Here is a 21,580-nt window from a genome sequence, read left to right on the forward strand (position 1 = left end):
TATAGGCTTTCCTAGTCATCTCCCAGTCTCCTTCCCCTTGTGTTAACTCAAAGTGTGAGGCTATGTATATAATCAGTTCTTTAACTTGCATTCAAGTTTTATCATTCATTTAACAATTATTGTAACAAGAGACATGCTGACCACTGCAAAATTACTCTTTCTGGTTTACATATAGAATGTTTGGTATATTTGTTAATGTTCTGGTTCAGAGCCCTTCTCTTGATTTTTTGTCTTTCACTTTGCTTGCATCATTAACTGTAAAAGTTGGTGTAATTTGGGGGCCAGATTTTTCAGAGAACTAAAGTTTACTATACACATTATTTGTACAGAATCACAAAATCCTCACAGGGATGCATATGCTTGGTAGTTGTCTAAGCTCATTCACCAGCTAAGGGACTCACACATCAGACCTTCAGCTGTAATTCAAGTTTGTATCACAACAAAGTAGGTATTGTTACAGTTCAGAACTATGAAAGTTAAATCCAACAATTCCTAATATGTATTTTAACGGTCATGTGCTTTTCTGATTTTTGGGGGGCGGGGAGAGGGTAGTAACTTTTGAAAGAATTGATATCTGGGGATATTTGAAAGAGTAAATGGTTTGAATTTTAAAACTCAAAATTAAAAAATAGAATTTAAGCTTTTTTCCTTTTTTTAGTTTAGGCAGGAATATTTAGATACACTCTACAGGTATGCAAAATTCCAATATGAATGTGGAAATTACTCTGGAGCAGCAGAATATCTTTACTTCTTTAGAGTGTTGGTAAGTAATTTTTTTTTCTTTTTCTTCTCTTTTGTAGGTTGCCTTGGTTCCTTAAAACATGTCTGTAGATTTGATCTGTCCATTAAGTTTTCAACAGTTATTGGCAAAAGGAGGAAAAAATAAACTTTCAACAAAACCAAATAGAAATAGGAAACCTTATTTCAGGGCCTCAAAATTTGGAGGGAGATTTAACTTGTCCTTGAAATCCAAAAGTAGGAACCACTAATTTTTCATTTTATATATAATTGTATGATTTTAGCATTAGAATTCTATCATGTAGTGAATTTGTTATAGTATTACTGTACAGCACAGTGAGTGGCACATTGTGGGTGCTTAATATTTACTGAATAAATCTATTATTCCTAATTTTAATTCAATATTTTATGCTGCATATATTCCTTGAATTTGTTCTAAACAGCTGTGGAATTCTAATGATATCTGAAAAGATTTTATGCTTTAATAGTAACTTTTTTCTATTTACTTCTGCCCTCAGGTATTAGACTACAAAGCTCAATTTCTTTTCATTATGTAGGGAGTAGATGAGTTTAAATAGTACTGCTAGAAAAAATCCCTAACCTTTTTTTCTTCATTTGTTTACTTGACAAGTTTCCTAGATTCATTGTGTTTGTTAGGGAAGGAGAGTTGCATGAAGCCAAAGGAAAAATCAGGATTTCACATTGACAGATTTCTTTCTTATTCTGCCTTCTGTTTAGGTAATTATATTAATAAATGCCTTCTAAAGTTACCAAAATTCTCTTGTTTTAACTAGCGTCTCATTTGAGAAATTATAATTTGTTACTTTGGATTAGTAAGCAAGTACCTACATCTCTGATATCTCTAGTTAACTCTAGAAGTTGGGAAATGACCTCTTTAAGACAGGGACTTTTTGTCTTCCAACTTTGGAAGAGTCCGTTCTTTCTGTCTCTGTTTTCTGGTGCCTTTTTTCTTTTAGCCCCGCAAGTCACAAAGAAAAGACTCAATGGCTGCTATCTTTGGTTGTTCTCTAGGAAATTAAATTTTCCTTTTTTGCAAGTGAGGAAAGAGTTCAGTATTATTAAATCGAATAAATCCTACACTTAAAAAAAGTGCTTAGACAACTTCATCTTTTAAAGTACCATCCTTCCTTCAAAGAAATAAAGATTTCAGTTTATTTCCAAGTTTGATTTGAAAAAAAAATTATCCCATTTGTAAACGAATTCTTAATTTACAGTTTAGCTGTGGTTAGCTTGCAAGTGCATTGAAGGTAATGGGTGATGCTAAATTTGTAGCAGCTTATCAGAAAATTCCATCAGTTTTACTTTGAATATTATGAAGGATTTAGGAGAGCAAAAGTTGATTACTTTGGAAATGTAAACAGCTTAGACGAGGATTGTAAAATCAGAAGCCTGATATGATTACAGGTACATGAAAAGAGTTGGTTATTCATATCATTTGTTAATGCTGGGAGTGAATTTTGAGAATGAAGATTTAGTGTCATGTTAGAGTTCTAGCACAGTAAATTTATTGTTGCTGGTCAGTGAGTGAATGTGCCATTTTGCTAAGACATGGAAACTTAAGGTAACTGCTGGAAATCCAGATATTGAAACTCTTCTAGCATATCCACCCTTGAAAGCAGATTGGTATGAAGAGCCAACTGTAATGACATGGACTTGAGCCAGAGTAGTATGCATGAATCTTTTGGGGATTAAAAAACTTGCTACACTGCTGCAAAAAGCTTTTATCCTAACACATGTAACATATTTTAGTTTTAATAGTATTATTATGTTTATGTAGTATGGTTTCATAATTAGTCTGAAAATTTCTGCATGTGATACGTATATACTTAAAAGTTTGCAGAGTTTTTATATTTACTTTTGTAAAATACAAAGATCTAATTAAGTTTCCTGTCTTAAAAAATTCTGGGTTGATCTTAAGCTTTTACATTGCCTAGCAGATCTTATGATGGAACTCAAATGATGTTTAAGTGATTGAATACCATGGTCTGGATACAAAATTAATGTTTTACGTTAAGAGCAGTCAAAATGTAGTGATTGGATAGTGTTCAGAAATTAGGTGCACTTCATTTTAGTTTTTGTCCCATCTTGTGCCACAGAACAATTGAGTTACGTGGGAGTTGGTTACTTCATGTTGGCATATTGATAAAGGCTAACTAAGCTAAGTTTAAAAATGGATTATTTACTTTTGATTAAGATAGACACCACTAATGAAATCTTGTTAATAGCAAAGATAAAAATCCTGTTTTGGATTTGGGATAAATAATGTCAATGTTTTTGCTTATTAGTTATTTAATTTTACTTTTTTGCAAATGGCCTGTTTTCATTTCTTTTCTGGTGGTTGATTATTCTTTTAAATCTATGGTTAGGGAAACATAAGCTATGAAAGAACCATTGTAACTATGATCTGAGATTAGAATTTGACTCTCTGAGTGACCTATTGTAGGTTAGTGTTGTATAAATTAAAGCTGTATGACCCTAGAATCTACTTTTATTTTTAAAAGACTTCATGGCTTTTAGAATACACCAAGTGCTTAAATGCACCCTATTTGATTGTGAAGCTTCTTTGAATCATGCTCTAAGAAATGCATTAATTTGAATTGAAATGGTGGGGCAGATTTGTTAGGAATTTTTGAACACTTTTGTTTTAAAAGTTATTAATTTATAACTGTATTGTAATTAATCACTGTATTGTAATTATTTTGTTAAAATTTGCCCTCACTGTGGCCTTTGGTCTGGCTCCAAAATATAACCCCTCTCCTCATCCAGCAGCTATTTGAAATAAAAGTGATTTTAAGATGCTAGGACTGTTGGTGATCATATTTGTGTGTGTGTGTTTCACTCAGAATTTAAAGTTTATCTACTGTAAGTACTTGCCATTCGATTTAAAGGTACTTTCCCTTGACTCAAGAAAGCTTGAGTAATGATGATTTGGTGAAGTTTTAGGCTCTTGACTGAAGGTTTGGATCTGATGTACTCTGAAAATGTCACTGTAAAAGACATCTATTTCATATCGATTCTCAGATATATTTTTATCCCACTTTAACATCTAAAATTAGTACGTGTCCTGAATTGACCTAAAATAATATACCATAAAATTGATGACATCTTAGATTCAATGAAATATTAGTACTTAGATTTCTTTGTAAGGATAAAACGTTTTATCCTTTGTAATTTGAACAATAATTTTATAGATTTTTATATAAGGTTTTTTTGATTTCGGTGAGTTTTGACAAATGCACATACCTGTACAACTACCACCAAATCAAGATAAAGAATATTTCTGTTACCCAGAAAGACCCCTTGTTCCCCTTTGCAGTCATACCTCATCTCTGGTTCATCCATTGGTCTGCTTTCCATCCCTGTAGATTAGTTTTGTCTGTTCTAGAATTTCATGTAAGTGGAATGATATATGTAAGCTTGTGCCTGGCTTATTTTGACTAGCAAGTTTTTTGAGATTCGTTTATATTATTGTATGTATCAGAAGTTTGATTCTTTCCATTGCTGACCAGTATTCCATTCTATGAATATACTGCAGTTTATTCATCTATTGATAAACATTTGGATTACTTCTGGGTTTTGTCTATTTCAAATAAAGACATGAATATTCATATACAAGTTTCTTGTGGACACACATTGTAATAATAATAATAACTAGTGATTTCATGGTTATGTTACAAATTTTAATTTGCAAATTTAGTCTCTACTATTTGCCTGTTCTGAGAGTTTGCTAAAGTGTTTTCCTGTACATTTGAATTAATTACTGACATCAAAGGAAGAATTTCAGTATAGGCAGAGTCTGACTTAGGTATGATTTTGATCCTCATAGTTTAGGCAACCTATAATACTCTGATATAATCATTTCTATTCTCATTATCATTGTGGTAATGACTCACATTTCCCAAGTTTTTATCATGTGTCAGATGATGTTGTAATCTTTTTACATGTATTATGTAATTTAAGTCATACAACAACTGAGGTGGCTTCTGTTACTAGCCCCATTTTATAGATGAGGAAGCTAAAGCACAGATGGTTCAGCTGCTTATAGTAAGTGATAGAGCCAGAATTATTGGTGGTTGGATTTCCAGTCCTGCCCATATGATTTTATTTAACTTGTAATTATAATATGTACCAATAGTACTTTACAATTAATAGTACCATGTAAGTGCTTCAGTGAAAAATTCAAAATTTCAGCTTGGGGTATAGAAATGTTTTCTCCCTCCAGTACCCTCACTTGCTTCTGCTGCTTTAGGACAGTTCAGAGTCATTATATCCACTTTCTTTGCCTTGTTTTGAGAGTCCTGCTTTACTTGTTTTTGTTATTAGCCTAGTCCTTATAGGTGTTTGGGTTTATGACCCACTTGCATCAATGGCAAGAAGAGATAGAGTGACCCTCATTCTTCCTTTTTTGTAGGGTTAAGACTGCAGTATGAAATTTTATAGCTTTTATGATTAGAAGTATAATTTTCAACAAATTATGCTCTCCGTGCATCAGTTCCCCTCTTTAAAATAGGGATAAAAATCATTATTTACCTTCCAGGGTTTTAGGGTTATATAAGAAAATGAACTTCTGTTTCTCAGTACATATTCCTTTGATAATTATTAATGTTATTAACCAGTAGACCTGCTTTTTTTTCTCTCTATGACCTCTTCCATTTATATCATAATTTGGAAGTTTTTTTGTTCTGGAAATAATTTTTCTAAATTTTAGATGAGACACTCAATTCTTGATTTTCACATCTTCACTCCAGGAATTTTTAGCAGCAAATTGCCTCTGAATCTAACTTTGTTTGCAAAGTTTTGAGTCCCTAAAATTTGATTAATTGTGTATAAATGGTCTGAAATGGGTTACACGAAAACACTGGTGCTGTATCCTAGTTTTAAGTTATTTATCTTCTGATCTAGACTGACTATCAAAGACCTGAGTATTTTTAGTAAATCAAGTTAAATGAAATCTATTTGAATCAGCTTAACCAGTGTGATCCAAATAAGGGCTTATATAACTGGAGTTTGGGGAAGAGTGCTATAGACCTTTTAGTAGGCCCGAGGGATATGTAGGGTATAAAATATACATTATCTTTTTTTCCTCCAGAGTATTCAGAATATAATTAATGATGATTGCTTAAACAGGTTCCAGCAACAGATAGAAATGCTTTGAGTTCACTCTGGGGAAAACTGGCCTCTGAAATCTTAATGCAGAATTGGGATGCAGCCATGGAAGACCTTACACGGCTAAAAGAGACCATAGATAATAATGTGAGTTACACTTTTTCAGGGTGATTTTCTGAAATTTCTATGTATCCTTCATACTTCCTGATAAGGAGAACACTGTGTACTTTAAAAAGGAAGGAGGAAAAGGAGGGAGACTAAACTAAAATGTTGACCTGATATAAAAATCACAGTGGATTAGTGGCTTGATTAGTTTTACTGAATCTCCTTGAAGGAAGCTGTCAAACTTCTTTTGGCTCTTAGAGAAAATAACTCAGTTTTCATTTTTCTTAGAGCTGTGGTGCCTCTTTGATCTGTTCCAGTGGAAATGACATAATACTCTTAGTGCCACCCATTATTGAAAGTCTAATGCAGAAGATGACAGTTTTCATCTACTATTAATGTCTAATAAAACTTATTATGAAGTGTTTAATTTAGTCCTTGCTTATGAAATGTTTTCTGAAATATGTATAACTTGGAGCCTCTGTAAAAATGGCTTAGTGGACATTGTTGAATCTGTCTCTGAGAACAGGGAAATTTTGAATGTCAGGGGTCATGCAGAGAGTAGAGTGGTCTGGGGGATTGGACTTTGATCATAATGATCACTGTGCATGCTTTAGAAGGTTCTCATTTAAAATAAAATTCTGAGATCAGGCATGTTTATTCCCTTTCATCTTTTTCATATATTAATATTTCCTATGTATACCTTTTTTAATCCTTTAGTCTGTGAGTTCTCCACTTCAGTCTCTTCAGCAGCGAACATGGCTCATTCATTGGTCTCTGTTTGTTTTCTTCAATCACCCTAAAGGGCGTGATAACATTATTGATCTCTTCCTTTACCAGCCACAGTAAGTTATTTCACTGTATAGTTTTGACTTTAATTATATGAAATCAAATAGGATTTTTAAAATTTAAAATGTACTTCTCTCTAACATTTGAATTTGTTGTCACATTTTTTCCCCTCTTCATGTGGTAGATTTGCTTGTTAATTGAAAAAGCTTACATGTAACTCTTAAGTAAATTATTTGATAAAAGTATACTCTTAAGCCCTTTAAAGTGCTATTTAAGTTTGGTCCCTGGGCCAGCAGCATCAGTATAATGCAGAGTCTCAGGCCTTATTCTAGAAGAACTAAATCAGAATCTTCAACGTAAGAAGAACCCAGGTAATTCATGTATACATTAAAGCTTTAGAATTAAGGCTCTAGGCCATATTATTTGGAAGGAAGATACACATTCCAAGAGAATTCCTTTTATATCTTCTTTGTTCCATCATCCAGCTTTTGGTGATAAGAAATTCACTGCTTTATGAACTAGACTGTTCTACTGTTAGCTAGAAATCATTTTTTAAAATTTATTCTTCCATTTGAGGTCAATGCCTCTGAATATTCTATTATTTCTTATTTGGTTGGAGCAACAGAAAACTAGACTGCTTTATGAAAATACTTCAGATACTTGAAGATAATTTTCCTTATTTTTCTTTCCTTCAGGCTAAATATCTCTAGTTTTATTAAGTAATGTAGTTTGTCACATTCTTTAGTATTTTGGCTGCTGTTCTTAGGTAACCACCAGTTTATCCACAGCTTTTTAAAAATCTGGATCTTTAAAATTGAAAGCTTATTCTAGGATTGTTATCTAAGCTTTATAGATTACAGTGGCAATATTAGCTCCTATGACCAGTACATATACTTATATTAATTTAGCCCAAAATTGCATTCTTGGTATGACTTATTGACTGCATTGTTGGTTAAGTCTCACATAACACTTTGAGCCATATTTTTGTTATTTTTAACTCAATTTAAGATGGAGATCCTAATACATTTCAGTTGATATCTGCTTATTGTCTGTCAAATTAAGATTTTAACATTTTTTTCTAAAATGCATATTTAATTTACAGAAGTATAGTTTAGGAATAGATGGTGTAATACCCATCTAATAGAAAATCAATGAACATTGAACAGTGTATTTTTAAATTTCTTTGTAATTTTTTAAGTCTTGAAAATAAGGTAATAATACGTTAGCGATATTTTTATATAAGTTGATGAAATATAATCATCCAAACTGAGTCACATGAATAAACATGTTCTTTAAATACTCCGTGTAGTAAGATTTTTGAGACTATAAAATGTTTGACCTATTCAGTTAAGTTGTTAACATAATCATCTGAACTTTAAATTTAAGAGGAATGAAATTATTGGTGGGGATACAGATGAAAAATATTTGCCAACCAAGAATTGCCAGTGATTTTTAAATGTAGAAATGGAGGGGTTTTGTGTTTTTTTTTGATGTGGACCATTTTTTAAAGTCTTTATTGAATTTGTTACAATACTTTTGTGTTTTTGGCCACGAGGCATGTGGGATCTTAGCTCCCCAACCAGGGATTGAACCCACACCCCTGCATTGGAAGTCTTAGCTACTGGATCACCAGGGAAGTCCCAGGGAGCCATTTTTAAATGGTTTAAATTGTGTTTTCTGCATTAAATGCTAAATGTTTGCCTGAATCTGTCAAATAGAAGCACTTTTATCAGAAATATGCTTGGCTTATTTTTTGTATTAACATTACAACTTCAGTATTAATGTATTTAGTTAGTATTTGCATGACACGCAGGTCCCATTTGTTAAAACTGAACACAGGCAAAGAAGTTTTCGTAATAGAAAATTATTTCGGTCTTCCCTTGAAAAAACAAAACTACATGGCATTAAGTGAGGTAGAAGATGGTGATTCCAGCATTAAATTTTAAATGTAAATTATAAGAGATAAGATTTTGTAATTTACATGGTATTATAGTTATTTCTTTTATTAGAGATGTTCAAGTATGCCTTCTAGATTCACATTATTCACTAATGTGAACATAAAAGCTTCATTCTGTCTGAGCTGTTGTTCCTCCTTTATTGAAGAAACCCTATTTTGTGGGAAATCTAAAAATTTTAAAGCTATATGTTTTACTGTTTGCTGGATGCTATGATAGATTGTAATCTGGAAAGTTATATATAAGTTGTAGTCCATATGTTGCATTAAGTAAAAAGCTCTTGGGAAAGGTTAAAAAAGAAAAGCCACTGTGTACTAAAGTAAGATCCTACAAGGGTGGTATTATTTTGTTCTGGCTTTTGGTATAGGAAGCATGCAACTTTATTTTTACAGTATCTAGGGGTTGATTTGTGAAGAACAAAGCTGAACCAACCTCAAAAAGACTGAGTATAAAACCAGAATGCCATCATTATTTGCAATGAGAAGTGCTTAGAGGACTAAGTACATGAAACATGACCAGATTGTTCTGACCCTATAGGTTTAATACATAGGAAGCTGTAGAATACAGAAGATTCCTTTATGAATATTTGGAATCAGAACAGAAAATTAATTTATGTGACTGGAATGTTTCATGGCACCATCAGATTAAGCATCGGGTTAACATTTCCATTTCCACAATAGGAATATCCTTGTCATAAGGACCAGATCATGAACATTTTTTGACATGTTATGTCACCCTAAACATTTGGATGGGCATTTCCAAGATTTGCTTTTTACTTCTCTTTTTATGATTCCATTTCATATCAGTATCTCTCACTTTGTTCCTATCTTCCTTCCCTGTCCCCCTATGTTGATTTAAATATGTTAGTATTTTGTATCAAGTTCTTCTCAAGTCTTCCTGATCTGGTAGTTTTCTCATACTAAATTGATTAATCTCTCTCTGCTCTGGTGCATTGTTTATTTAATCCTCTGAGGGCCGTCTTATTTCTGTTACACTCTGATTCTTGAGAAGTACCTTTTTCATGCACCCTTTGGGCAATCATTATATTTTAGAAGAGGCTTTTTTATTTGTGATACTGACAGTTGCAATCTTATGCAGTAGTTGAGACATACCAATAATGAATGAATCTGGAGTACCCAGAAAAATGATTGGTAAAACATTGCAAGAAATTTGGGGATGTTGGTGAATATAAAATAGTTACATACCTATCTTTAATGTTAAACTATCCGTGCATCTTATGAAAAGAGATGTTTGATGAGAATTTCAAACTCAAGAATTAAGGGTATATTTCTCAATATTTATGGAGATTAATCAAACATGCATTCAGGAGATTAAAAGTAACATTATTATGTAGTATTTTGCCTCCCTCCTGAATAATACAGCCTGTACGATTGCCTTATGAGTTGATTGATATCCCTAGAATCATGGCTGGGAGTAAGAGCCTTCCCTGAATGAGCAGATTTGACTCAAACATTGGATACTGTAATAGTTGGCTCTAATCTTGATATCTAGTAGGTGGGTTAAGGATCGATAAGGACAGCTCTTCTTGAACTCAGTCATAGGAATCCCTAGGCATTGGCTTTCCATGCTACTGCTTACAGGTAGACTCACTCTGCTGAAATTTTTTTTTTGATAAATTTATTTATTTATTTATGGCTGCATTGGGTCTTTGTTGCTGCGTGCAGGCTTTCTCTAGTCGCGACGAGCGGGGGCTATTCTTCATTGTGGTGCATGGGCTTCTCATTGCGGTGGCTTCTCTTGCTGCGGAGCATGGGCTATAGGCACGCAGGCTCAGTAGTTGTGGCTCGCGGACTCTAGAGCACAGGCTCAGCAGTTGTGGCTCACAGGCTTAGTTGCTCCACGGCATGTGGGATCTTCCTGCACCAGGGCTCTAATCCGTGTCCCCTGCATTGACAGGCAGATTCTTAACCACTGCGCCACCAGGGAAGCCTTCTGCTGTAGTTTTTGCAGTTACATATGTATCCAGAAAGGAACATTAAATTCAACTGATTTTTTAAAAATATTTTTAAATAATGAAGTGTACAAACAAGGAAAGTGAAAATATTCAAGCCCACTGTAAAAATTCTATAATACAAATAAGGGGGAAACAGTATGGATTAATCCCTGACAACCTTATGGCTTATATGAAATCAAAACAATATATTTAATTCGTTAGTAGAATCATTTATTATAGATATTAGAAATAGAAAGGTAGTTCAGTTGAGATTGCAGAAAATTTTGTTAAAGATAAAAAATCAAACTTTTATAAAGGAAAACAATGCAAAAAAGTAGATTTGTTTTTTAAATTTTAAAGTAAGATAAAGGTTCATGGTCATAGAAATATAATTAAAATAACACCTTAGAATTAAGACAGTTAATTATCAAGCTGTATTCTACAAGTAGGCTTAATGCCTTCATTTGCATTTCCATGGTTCATATGCAAAAAAGACAATACCTTATGCCATTAAAAATCTCTGAATAAATTTTTAAAACTAGAAATTTTATAGCATGTACTTTCCGGACACAAAACAGTAAAACTAGGAGTTATTAAAAGTTTTATAAGTAACTGAATCAAAGAAGAGATTAAATGTTGATAATTATGAAATACCTGCCAAAGCAGCACTCAGAAATTAATTCATAGCTTTGAGTACTTGTTCAACTTTTAAAACCTTGAGTAAAAAGTACAGAAAAATGGAACAAAGGCACTGAAAATAAAATCAGTAATATATTAGTAAATGTTGAAATTACTAATTTTGGAGCATTAAAAGAACTAGGTGTACATGGGGAGATATTCTGCATCCAATTTTGTGAGGCAAATAGGACTAGCCCTATTAGAACATTCAGTAAGATCCTCTTACCCCCTCCAAGACCCAAATCAGATATACACAGTGAGGAGAAAAAACATTGGATGTTGAGAAGAAAATAATACTGACATCAGAATTATCTTTGGCAATATTATTGTTACTGGTGAATGGTTCTTAAACTTTTTAGTCTTGAAACTCTTACACTATCAAGAGTTTTTGAGTGTAGTTTTGTATGTGTTGGCTAAATTTATTGATATATATACTGTATTAGAAATTAAGAAATTCTAAAATATATTTATTAATTGACAAATAGTAAATTGATTATAGTTATATATATTCTTATGAAAAATAACTTTAAAAAACCAAATTTAGTGATGAGTGGCATTGTTTTACATTTTTGCAGACCTTTACATTTCTGGCTTAATTGACAGCTAGATTTTCGTGTTTTTTTTTCATATCTGATTTTCATTCAGTCTGTTGTGATATGTCATTTTGTTTGAAGGATAAGAAGAAAACCAAGCCTCACACATACATGTAGTTGGGAAAGAGAGGTGTTTTACTAGCCTATTCAGATAATTGTGAATATCCTTTTTTGATCATACACCAGAACTCAACAAGTAGTAATTTCTTAAAAGGTACTGAAATGTGGGATTTGAAACCATATCATTCAGTTTTTTGGATTCTAAACTATACTAGAATTCTAAACTATATTGGTTGATTTTGCAATTTAAATGGATCTTTTACCCATGCATGATTTTTTGACCGTATGCATTGATTGTTTGGGAAATACTGGTTCAGGAAGTTATGCAGGTATTCCAACATATACAGCACCATTATACAACACCAAAAAAATCACATTCATTAATTTCACTACTAAACCCATTAGAAAAGGCTTTTCAAAAAGTATTGGATAATAGTCAAACTCTTGATGACAGATACAGATTTTCCAAAATTTTACCCTTTTTTTGAAAACTGATTTTTATCATTTGTTTTTATTGAAGGATAGGCTCAACTTTATTATCTGGAAAATGTCTGCCAAATACTCAAGTCTGAATGGCTTTGGTTTGACTGTCACTCCTTCAAGTAAAAATAGTGTTCTATGAGAAAAGCAGCTGGTTCACCTTGCAACTCAATCATTGAACATGTACTTTTCCTTAAGACAACCATGACACTGTAGTGTACAGCAGAAGATCTTTTACACACTTCCCATTTTAGTCATACAGAATATTAAAAAGATAAGTATGCACGGGTTGAAATTTTTGAAAGTTAATAATTTGTACTGCCTAATCAAAGATATAGTTGAAATTGGCTTTTTTTTTAACTGTAAGAGTTTGGTTATTAATAACAGTGACTATTATAGTATGATGTCACTACCGTGGTTTGTGCTAAGGTACCAGATGATTTCATTTTTTGTTTACAGTTCAGTGATTTTTAGTTACTTTACCAAGTGGTGCAGCCATCACCATAAGTCAATTTTTGAACATTTTCATCCTCACAATAAGAACCCTGATGCCATTTGGACTATTTTTTTTTAAACAGAAGTAGCTTGTTCGCAAAATGTGAAAAAGAAAACTCAGTAGTATTACAGTTTTAAAATTTCACCAAAATACGGTGCTTACCATTTTCACTTGCCATAGGGTCAGGTTGCCATCGTATTTTCTTCCTCATTAGTAATGTCTTAATGACTTACTCTGGTTTTTGCTTGATTCTAACTTTTTTCGCGTGAGAATACACCCAGTTGGCTTGACAGATCATTGTTTCAGCCATTTTCCTAGGTTGCATATTCTTTAAGTAGAATAGCTTCTAGTAAGTGTGTAATTTGCATTTGTATGTCTACAGTCAGTATGCATTTTTCAGTTGTCTCTGATAGGTAGTAGGTATTAATGGAGAAAGTATCATATTTTTCTGTTTTTAATTTCCAGTAGCACAGGAATACAATTTAATGTGGTTCATTGAGTGTATGTTAAATTGATAGTTTATATAGATTGTGATTTCAGGCTTTTTTTAAAATACGAAAGTACTGTTGAGATAATTTATACTTTTGTCCTTGAAGTGAAAGTTTAGATGCCAGTGCAGGTTAAGTCTCTTACATCATATATATTATCATTTCTGCCATAATTTATTCTGAATCCAAAATGGAGATGATTTACACATTTGAAAAATGTTGAACTTTTAAATGTAATATAATATGTAAGATAAAGTATCAAGTGTAAGCTAGAACAGTGTTCGTAGGCTATTAGAGATGAGGCTTTGCCACCAAATGTAGATGCTATTAAGGAGAAGAATGCATTTGTAATACAATGCCCTAGTTACTCTCCAGTTGTAAAAAGAAAGATTCAAAGTTCAGTTAGCAAAAGAATGTTTAATTTGTTTTCTAAATAAAGATATCATAAATATCCTAAGAAATTTCAAGTTTTACTGTTAACAGTCAACTAGATCGTGTCTAGAATTTGTCCTGATTTACCCTCTGCCTTTATTTTTCCTAAATTTTCTAATTGTTCCTGATAAGAAAACTTTTTCATGCAGGTGTTTTACCTGCTTTAGCTCAGGATGATCTCTAAAAATCCATCCTCTGCAGTTCTACTAAGTCTTGCCTTTTTGATTTTTTAAGCCTTTCTGGAAGTACCTTTCCCTTTTTTGTACCAATTCAAAGCCTGCCTGTTTTTCAAGCTCCAGCTCAGGTTTACTTCTACATGAGGTCCTGTATATTGTGCCTACCTTATATTGATAATTTGGAATTTAATTATTTACTGTCTTTTTTAAAAAACTTATAATTGCCTTATCTCCCCAACTAGATTATAAGCATATTTGAGAGCAGAATTTTTATTCTTTATGTCCTTATAGTATCCCCCATATAATACTTAAATATTTTTTATTTGGTGGCATATTTTGTCTTATCCTTTGATTTCTAAATGTTCTGACTTACCATTAGAAAATATTGTAGAAAAAACTTCCATAAAATTGTACAATTAGAGCAGGGCTGTGCTAGAGGAAAAATAAACATTTTTACTTAACCATCATGAAATTACACTTCCAGACACAGTAAATACTGAAGCTCTTGTTTAAAGGAAAAATTAATTTTAAGTTAGATTTCAAAAATAGGGGAGGTATAGCCTCCTTTCTTGCCTAATTTATAATCCAAACAAATAACATAACAAGTAGTTTAAGAACCTACTTAGCTAAATACAGATGTATTATGCATGCTAAACACACTGTAAATATATAACACTTACCAGTGAGACCTCGAGAAGTTAGAGTCCAGTGAAGATGAAAATTGATTTGACTTTTAAATTTTGATTGTTAGAGATGAAAGGAGATGGATGATAACAAAGAGAAGTAGAACAAAAGAGTACAATGGTTATGTACAGGCTGTTAAATAACTATATCTATGGTTTTGCTTTTGTTCGAACTAAATATATAATTACGGATCCTACAAGAGTGTGAAGTAAGGTAACGTCCCCAGAATCACCCTTAATCCCCACTCCCTTCCTTTATATATTGATCTATATACATAACATACATACATACATACATAGGAAGGATCACTTCTGCCCTAGCATGTTTCGAAGTCAGCCATGGTAATGCTGTATACCAGGAGTCTGCAAACTATGGACCATGGGCTAAAACGTCTTGTGGCCCACTGCCTTTTTTCTTATGGCCTGCAATCTAAGAATGGCTTTTACATTTTAAATGGTTGGGGAAAATAATGAAAAGAAAAATATTTTGCAATGTGATAATTATATGCCATTACAGTTTTAGTGTCCATAAATTTTTATTGGAACACACATTTATATATGGATATATCTACACACACGCGCACACACACATCTTTGGCTGCTTTTGGATTGTAATGGCAGAGTTGAATTGTTGTGACAGAGATCATATATTATTGCACTCTCCCTGCCTCACTCTGCTACTCAGTGCTCTTTGAATCCCAGTGACGCTGCCCTTGTACCTGGACAAAGTTTCAAGTGCCATGTGTATCACTATACTGCAACATTTTACTTCTTTTAGAAAAGTGGACTCAAATGTGCTTAAATGTTTTTTTTAATAAATGTATTAATTTATTTATTTTTGGCTGCGTTGGGTCTTTGTTGCTGTGCGCAGGCTTTCTCTAGTTGCAGCAAGTGGAGGCTACCCTTGCAGTGCACGGACTTCTCATTGTGGTGACTTCTCTTGTTGCATGGTACGGGCTCTAGGTGCGTGGGCTTCAGTAGTTGTAGCTCATGGGCTCTAGAGCGCAGGCTCAGTAGTTGTGGTCACTGGCTTAGTTGCTCCGTGGCATGTGGGATCTTCCCTGACCAGGGCTCAAACTTGTGTCCCCTGCATTGGCAGGAGGATTCTTAACCACTGTGCTACCAGCGAAGTACCAAATGTGCATAAATTTTAAGGCACAGTGCAGTGGGAATTATTTTGTTTCAAATTAGAAAGCAAAGCATTGAACTGACAATGTAGATATGCTAAGAGAATACAGTATACATCTACATAACCAGACTGTAAGCACTCATTACAATATTCCCAACTGATTACAAAGCAACTGTCAGAAAAATTAGGAAATTTAAAACAGAAGATCTCATCACAGCAGAATTTCCTCACAAAAATTAATGAAAATGAGGCTTCAACCAAAGTAAGTTTCTGAGTGGCTCTTTTGTTAACCAGGTAAGGAAAGCCATTTACCAGTGGTGATTTTGTTAAATTCTGTTCAGTTGCAGTAGCCAAAGAAATATGTCCAGAAAAAATGAACTTGTTTAAAACTTTTAGCCTTTTGGTGAGAACAGCTCCTCAGAATTGAAAATGTTGGGAGCAGCATCAGTAGTCAATTAAAATATAAAGTATATGATTTTTAGTGGTTTTCCTGGGCTTTTGATGAGTTGAGAGATGTTTACCAATATGGCTAGTTGTTGGCTTGAGGAGTCAGTGATGGATTTGAAGTGACTGAAGAACATGCCTCTATGAATAGTCTGGAACAACTACAGGTGAAAATGTTTTCAAAATTGAGGAAACACTAATTTAGTACAGCCTGAAGTGGAATCTGCTAAGATGTGTTAAAACTTTTGGTGGCAAATATGTGTGGAGGAGAAAAATGCTTATTAGTTGAACAGATTTACAAAGGTTGTGAAAATGTGAGGTGTTCAAAGCCTATAGTTACCCATTGCATTGTTCATTTCCAGGTACTTTGTGGGGAAAATTCTTGAATCCATGGTGTATTACTGAACCATTCGTGTCAACAGTGAACTTCATTTGCTATTGTGGACTTAACTGTTCTCAGTCCATGAATTTTTGTCAGATCAATAGAATATCTTGATTTTTCCTGCTACCACAGTGATAGGATGGCTTTGCAGTGGCAAAGTTTTGTTGTGACTTTTTTGAGGTTGGAGCAAGACTGAAATTTTCCTGAACAAAAAATTGCCCTCAACCACTATTATCAAGCCATGAATGGCTCTGGACGTTAAGCTATAGACTTGATGATGTTTCTGAATTCAACCTAAAATTACAAATCAGAACAGTACTTATATGCAAAACTTATACTCTGGTAGTCACTTTGATAATGCCTAACATAGCATAAATCCTATGTCCAGCTGCTTTATACATTTTCCATTCTTTCAAAAGTTAAAAGAAGAAATGAGACTCTCATTCCCACACGTTTGTAGTGGACACGTTTTTTGGGCTCAAGTTACAATTCCAGAAAGTTTTAGACCTCATTGTAAGCATTGGGTTGGCCAAGAAGTTCATTCGAGTTTTTTTGTAAGATCTTACAGAAAAACTGAACCTTTTTGCCAACCCAATACAAAGGAAATTTCTGTATTTGAAAATTCATTTAACTGTGCAATTGAAACAGAAGCAATTTATCTGTAGTGTAATGATATGCTAAAAGGCAGTATCAAAAGAACTTAACAATTCTGTAAAAGCCTTCCATAAAAGCCTTCCAAGTGATAAATATGCTCAATTAAAATCTTATCAATTGATATCAGAGGTCAAATATGTAAAATCTCGTTACAGATCAGCATTAACAGATAAACATTTGCAATAAATTTTAATGATAGGGATCTCTAACTTTGAACACAGTTAAGCAAAGTTACCCTATTAAAGGAATTTTATTCTTCTCATTAGTAGACCTGAATTATAAAAAATTATAGTCAACTATTATATTTTGCATTTCGTCAGTAAAATATTTTGGAAATTTGTTTTCTTGTTACTTAAGTTATTTAGGTACCTGATTAATATTCTCAGTCTTGCCTCTCAACCTGCGAACCTAAAATATTCATTATCTGCTCTTTACAAAAATTTTGCTAACCCCTACCATATACTCACATAAGAGAGATGATTTTTTAAGGAAGTCATTCTCCAATAAAAACAGTGAAGTTGGGGCTTCCCTGGTGGCGCAGTGGTTGAGAGTCCGCCTGCCGATGCGGGGGACGCGGGTTCATATCCCCGGTCCGGGAGGATCCCACATGCCGCGGAGCGGCTGGGCCCGTGAGCCATGGCCGCTGGGCCTGCGCGTCCGAAGCCTGTGCTCCGCAACGGAACAGTGAGAGGCCCACGTACCGCAAAAAAAAAAAAAAAACAGTGAAGTTACACGTGGTGCAATGATACAGAGAAAGGATAAGTAAAAATAAATGTTTAACATCATATAAAATAAACTTACAATTTTTTATTTTGTATGGAAAAATCTATGAATGAGTTTCATAAATGCCTACTAAAATTACCTACTTCAAAACTGATGAAGAACACCAGTCATGCTCTGCTGTACATGATGTCTCTGATAAGAGTATTGAGGCAATCACTTGTACTGAGTGAACATTGCATTTAAAATTTTCTGCCTAAAACTCAGGCTTAATTTTTCAGATAATGAAACTTTTAGCTGATTTGTGTAGTTATCTTTTCTTAGAAATTGTTTTATTCTTAAGTGAGTGTTGATTATTTTTATACCTTACCTTTTTTAGAGGAAATTTAGGGAGGGCTAAGTGGGACTAGATTTTATTTGTTAGGTTACTATCAGATTCTAGGGTCCTCTAAAGAGTTCAGACAGCATTTTATGGGGAATCTGCAATATGACAAAGTATAAAGATTTATTAACATTACAGTCTGGGAGAACTTGGAAGATAAGGTATCTGAGCTGGACCTTGAAGGATGGCTAGAATTTAGGCCTTTAGAGGGATGTGTTTGGAAGAGCAGTCCATATGGAGTGAGTTTTAAGAAGTGAGGGAAGCAAGAGGCAGTCGGTGGTGTGGTGGGAGATGCATCTGGATGGGTACTTTGGGACTTGAAGATTTAACTAAGAGAAATGGACTTTATTGACAAATGTTTCCAAGCTTGGCATAGTACCTGGTGCTCAGAGGTTCTTACTGGATAAAAATTGGGGAGCTATATAAGGAAATTGAGCAGGAGAAATACAGGATAAACACTGAATGACAGAGGGTAACCAGCTGGGGATCATCAAAATAGTTTCCAGTCTTTCATCTCCTGAAATTATTTTTTTAATTCTCTGTGTTGAGTGCCTGACTCTCTAATTGAGTAGTGTTTTTTTGCACATAGGTTTTCACACATTTGTTCTTCTAGGGAAATGAAATCTTTTGAAACAGAATGACAGCATGTATAAGGGCCTTGCAAAATCCTCTTATTCAACAATGGTAATAGGATTATTTACCTCTTAAGTGAGTCTGTCATCTCACTCCAAATTGGGAAATACCAGCTGGCATTCTCATCATTTAGACTTTTTCTTGGAGGAGATGGCCCTTACAGCAGGGGTCTCCAACTCCCAGTCTGCAGACTGGTACCCGTCCTCGGCCTGTTAGGAACCGGGCTGCACAGCAGGCGGTGAGCGGTGGGCAAGCAAGCAAAGCTTCATCTGCCACTCCCCATCACTCCCGATCGCTTGCACGCTCGCATTACCGCCTGAACCCTCCCCACCATCGAGCACATTACTACCTGAACCACACCAACTCCCCCCCCGCCGCCCTCCCATGGAAAAATTGTCTTCCACAGAACTGGTCCCTGGTGCCAAAAAGGTTGTGAACCGCTGCTTTATAGTATTCATTCTTAAGTTTTTGCAATCCTAGTTTTCTGAAACAGTGCAATCTAATGGGCTGCTCAAGTGTTTTATTTTTATTCTTTTATAACTTAATTTTTTTAATATTTGGCTGCATTGAGTCTTCTTTGTTGCGCACGGGCTTTCTCTAGTTGCGGCGAGTGGGGGCTACTCTTCGTTGCAGTGCGCGGGCTTCTCATTGTGGTGGCTTCTCTAGTTGTGGAGCACGGGCTCTGGGCGCGCAGGCTTCAGTAGTTGTGGCACATGGGCTCACTAGTTGTGGCTCACAGGCTCAGTAGTTGTGGCACATGGGCTTAGTTGCTCCACAGCATGTGGGATCTTCCCAGCCAGGGCTCGAACCTGTGTCCCCTGCATTGGCAGGCGGATTCTTAACCACTGCAGCACCAGGGGAGCCCCAAGTGTTTTTTTTTAAATCACAGGTGATTATAGATCTAAAAAAACTGGGTAAGTGATTAATATTAAGTAACTTTTATATTTTTACCTTAGGTATCTTAATGCAATTCAGACAATGTGTCCACATATTCTCCGCTATTTGACCACAGCAGTCATAACAAACAAAGATGTCCGAAAACGCCGGCAAGTGCTAAAAGATCTGGTCAAAGTTATTCAACAGGTAAAAACTAAAATCTGTTGATTTTTAAAATGTGCCTAAACTTTAAGTCTAACCTCTTTTTCTGAAAAAGTAGGACTCTTAGTTCTTAAGGTAAAAATGTTTAAAAATAGGAGGGAAGTATACATGAAGAGAAAAGAGCCCAAGAACCCCAAATGGGCATATACTACTTTTAAGTTCATGATATACTTATGGTAGATGTGGTATGAATGAATACTACTCTCTGCTAGTTAGATACTTACTATGCATTGTGTATTAGTGTTGCTCTTATTGCAAAGGGTGAAGGAGATCTGGAGCTTGGAACTTTTTGTTGGAAGGTCATTACCTACATAGTTCCAGAGTAGTGATCTTTACATAGAATATAATTTTAATAGTCCCCAAGTTGTACAAAAGCTATAGCCCTACTGATTGATTTTTAGTGAATTTCTTAGCAGTAACTATGGGTTAAAAAAGAACTTAAACATTTATTTGATCTAAGAATAATTTAAGTACAAAAAGACAGTTTTATCCTGAAAGATATGAATACCCTTTTACTTGGAGAAGTTCATCACTGTTTATTAACTAAGGGAGACTTTTGGCAGTAGAGGAATTTGAAAGCTTTTGGAATGGTTCTAGGATGAGAATTTAGAGAACTTGGTCTGGAAGGCATTATAAGGTTAAGGTGTGGCCTGCAATCAGGATATGAGCAATTGCTTTGAGAAGATAATACTAGGTAATTTGTTAGAAATTAATGGTAAGGGAGGAGAAAATAGGAAGATTGGGCTATTCTGGGGACGGTCTACTAAACAGTGTTGAATCAGATCCAACTTAACCTTTGACTTAATTTTACAGGAGTCTTACACATATAAAGACCCAATTACAGAGTTTGTTGAATGCTTATATGTTAACTTTGACTTTGATGGGGCTCAGAAAAAGCTAAGGGAATGTGAATCAGTAAGTACAAATTTTTACTTACAAATTAATAATATTCTTAAAATTTTGAATATTATAAAAGTTAACCTTGCAGGGTTTTATTAAAGTGATTATATCAGAAATGTTTATTAATCTTAATATGCAGATTATTTAGAAATGTGCTGGGTTGAAGACATTTTCAATCTTATTGCCTGAGTCTATCCCTTTTGTTAGGACAGTTGGTTAAAACATGGGGGCTTTATAAATTCACACATGTCTTATCCTGAATGAGTAAATATGTGAAATATTTTATATGTATGGGCAAGATTATATGGAATTTTCCATCACAGCTGTAATTCCAGTGTGTTACGTAAGCAGGCCTATCTTCAGAATTTTTCTCATGATTGTATTTATCATTTGCTATAAATCAGTCAAGCTAAGAGTGTGAATTTTTTAACTACAACGTCTTCTGTTAGTTGGTAGAAACTAAAGTTCTGTGAGAGCAACTGAAAGA

General features: G+C 34.1%; 1 protein-coding gene across 2 annotated transcripts in view; it reads left to right on the forward strand.

The window, feature by feature from the left end:
* Window positions 1–21,580, forward strand: part of EIF3E (eukaryotic translation initiation factor 3 subunit E) — a 58,762-nt gene that overhangs the window by 12,317 nt on the left and 24,865 nt on the right. For both annotated transcript variants that reach the window (XR_013824746.1, XM_079902469.1), the window contains exons 5-9: window positions 659–763; window positions 5,887–6,012; window positions 6,688–6,812; window positions 20,052–20,178; window positions 21,007–21,108. Coding sequence is in view for 1 of the 2 variants with exons in the window: in XM_079902469.1 (XP_079758595.1) it covers window positions 659–763; window positions 5,887–6,012; window positions 6,688–6,812; window positions 20,052–20,178; window positions 21,007–21,108 (585 nt within the window). In the remaining variant the exon portion in view is untranslated. The remainder of the gene's footprint in view (window positions 1–658; window positions 764–5,886; window positions 6,013–6,687; window positions 6,813–20,051; window positions 20,179–21,006; window positions 21,109–21,580) is intronic.

This window comes from Stenella coeruleoalba, assembly GCF_951394435.1.
Source record: "Stenella coeruleoalba genome assembly, chromosome: 17".
NCBI lineage: Eukaryota > Metazoa > Chordata > Mammalia > Artiodactyla > Delphinidae > Stenella > Stenella coeruleoalba.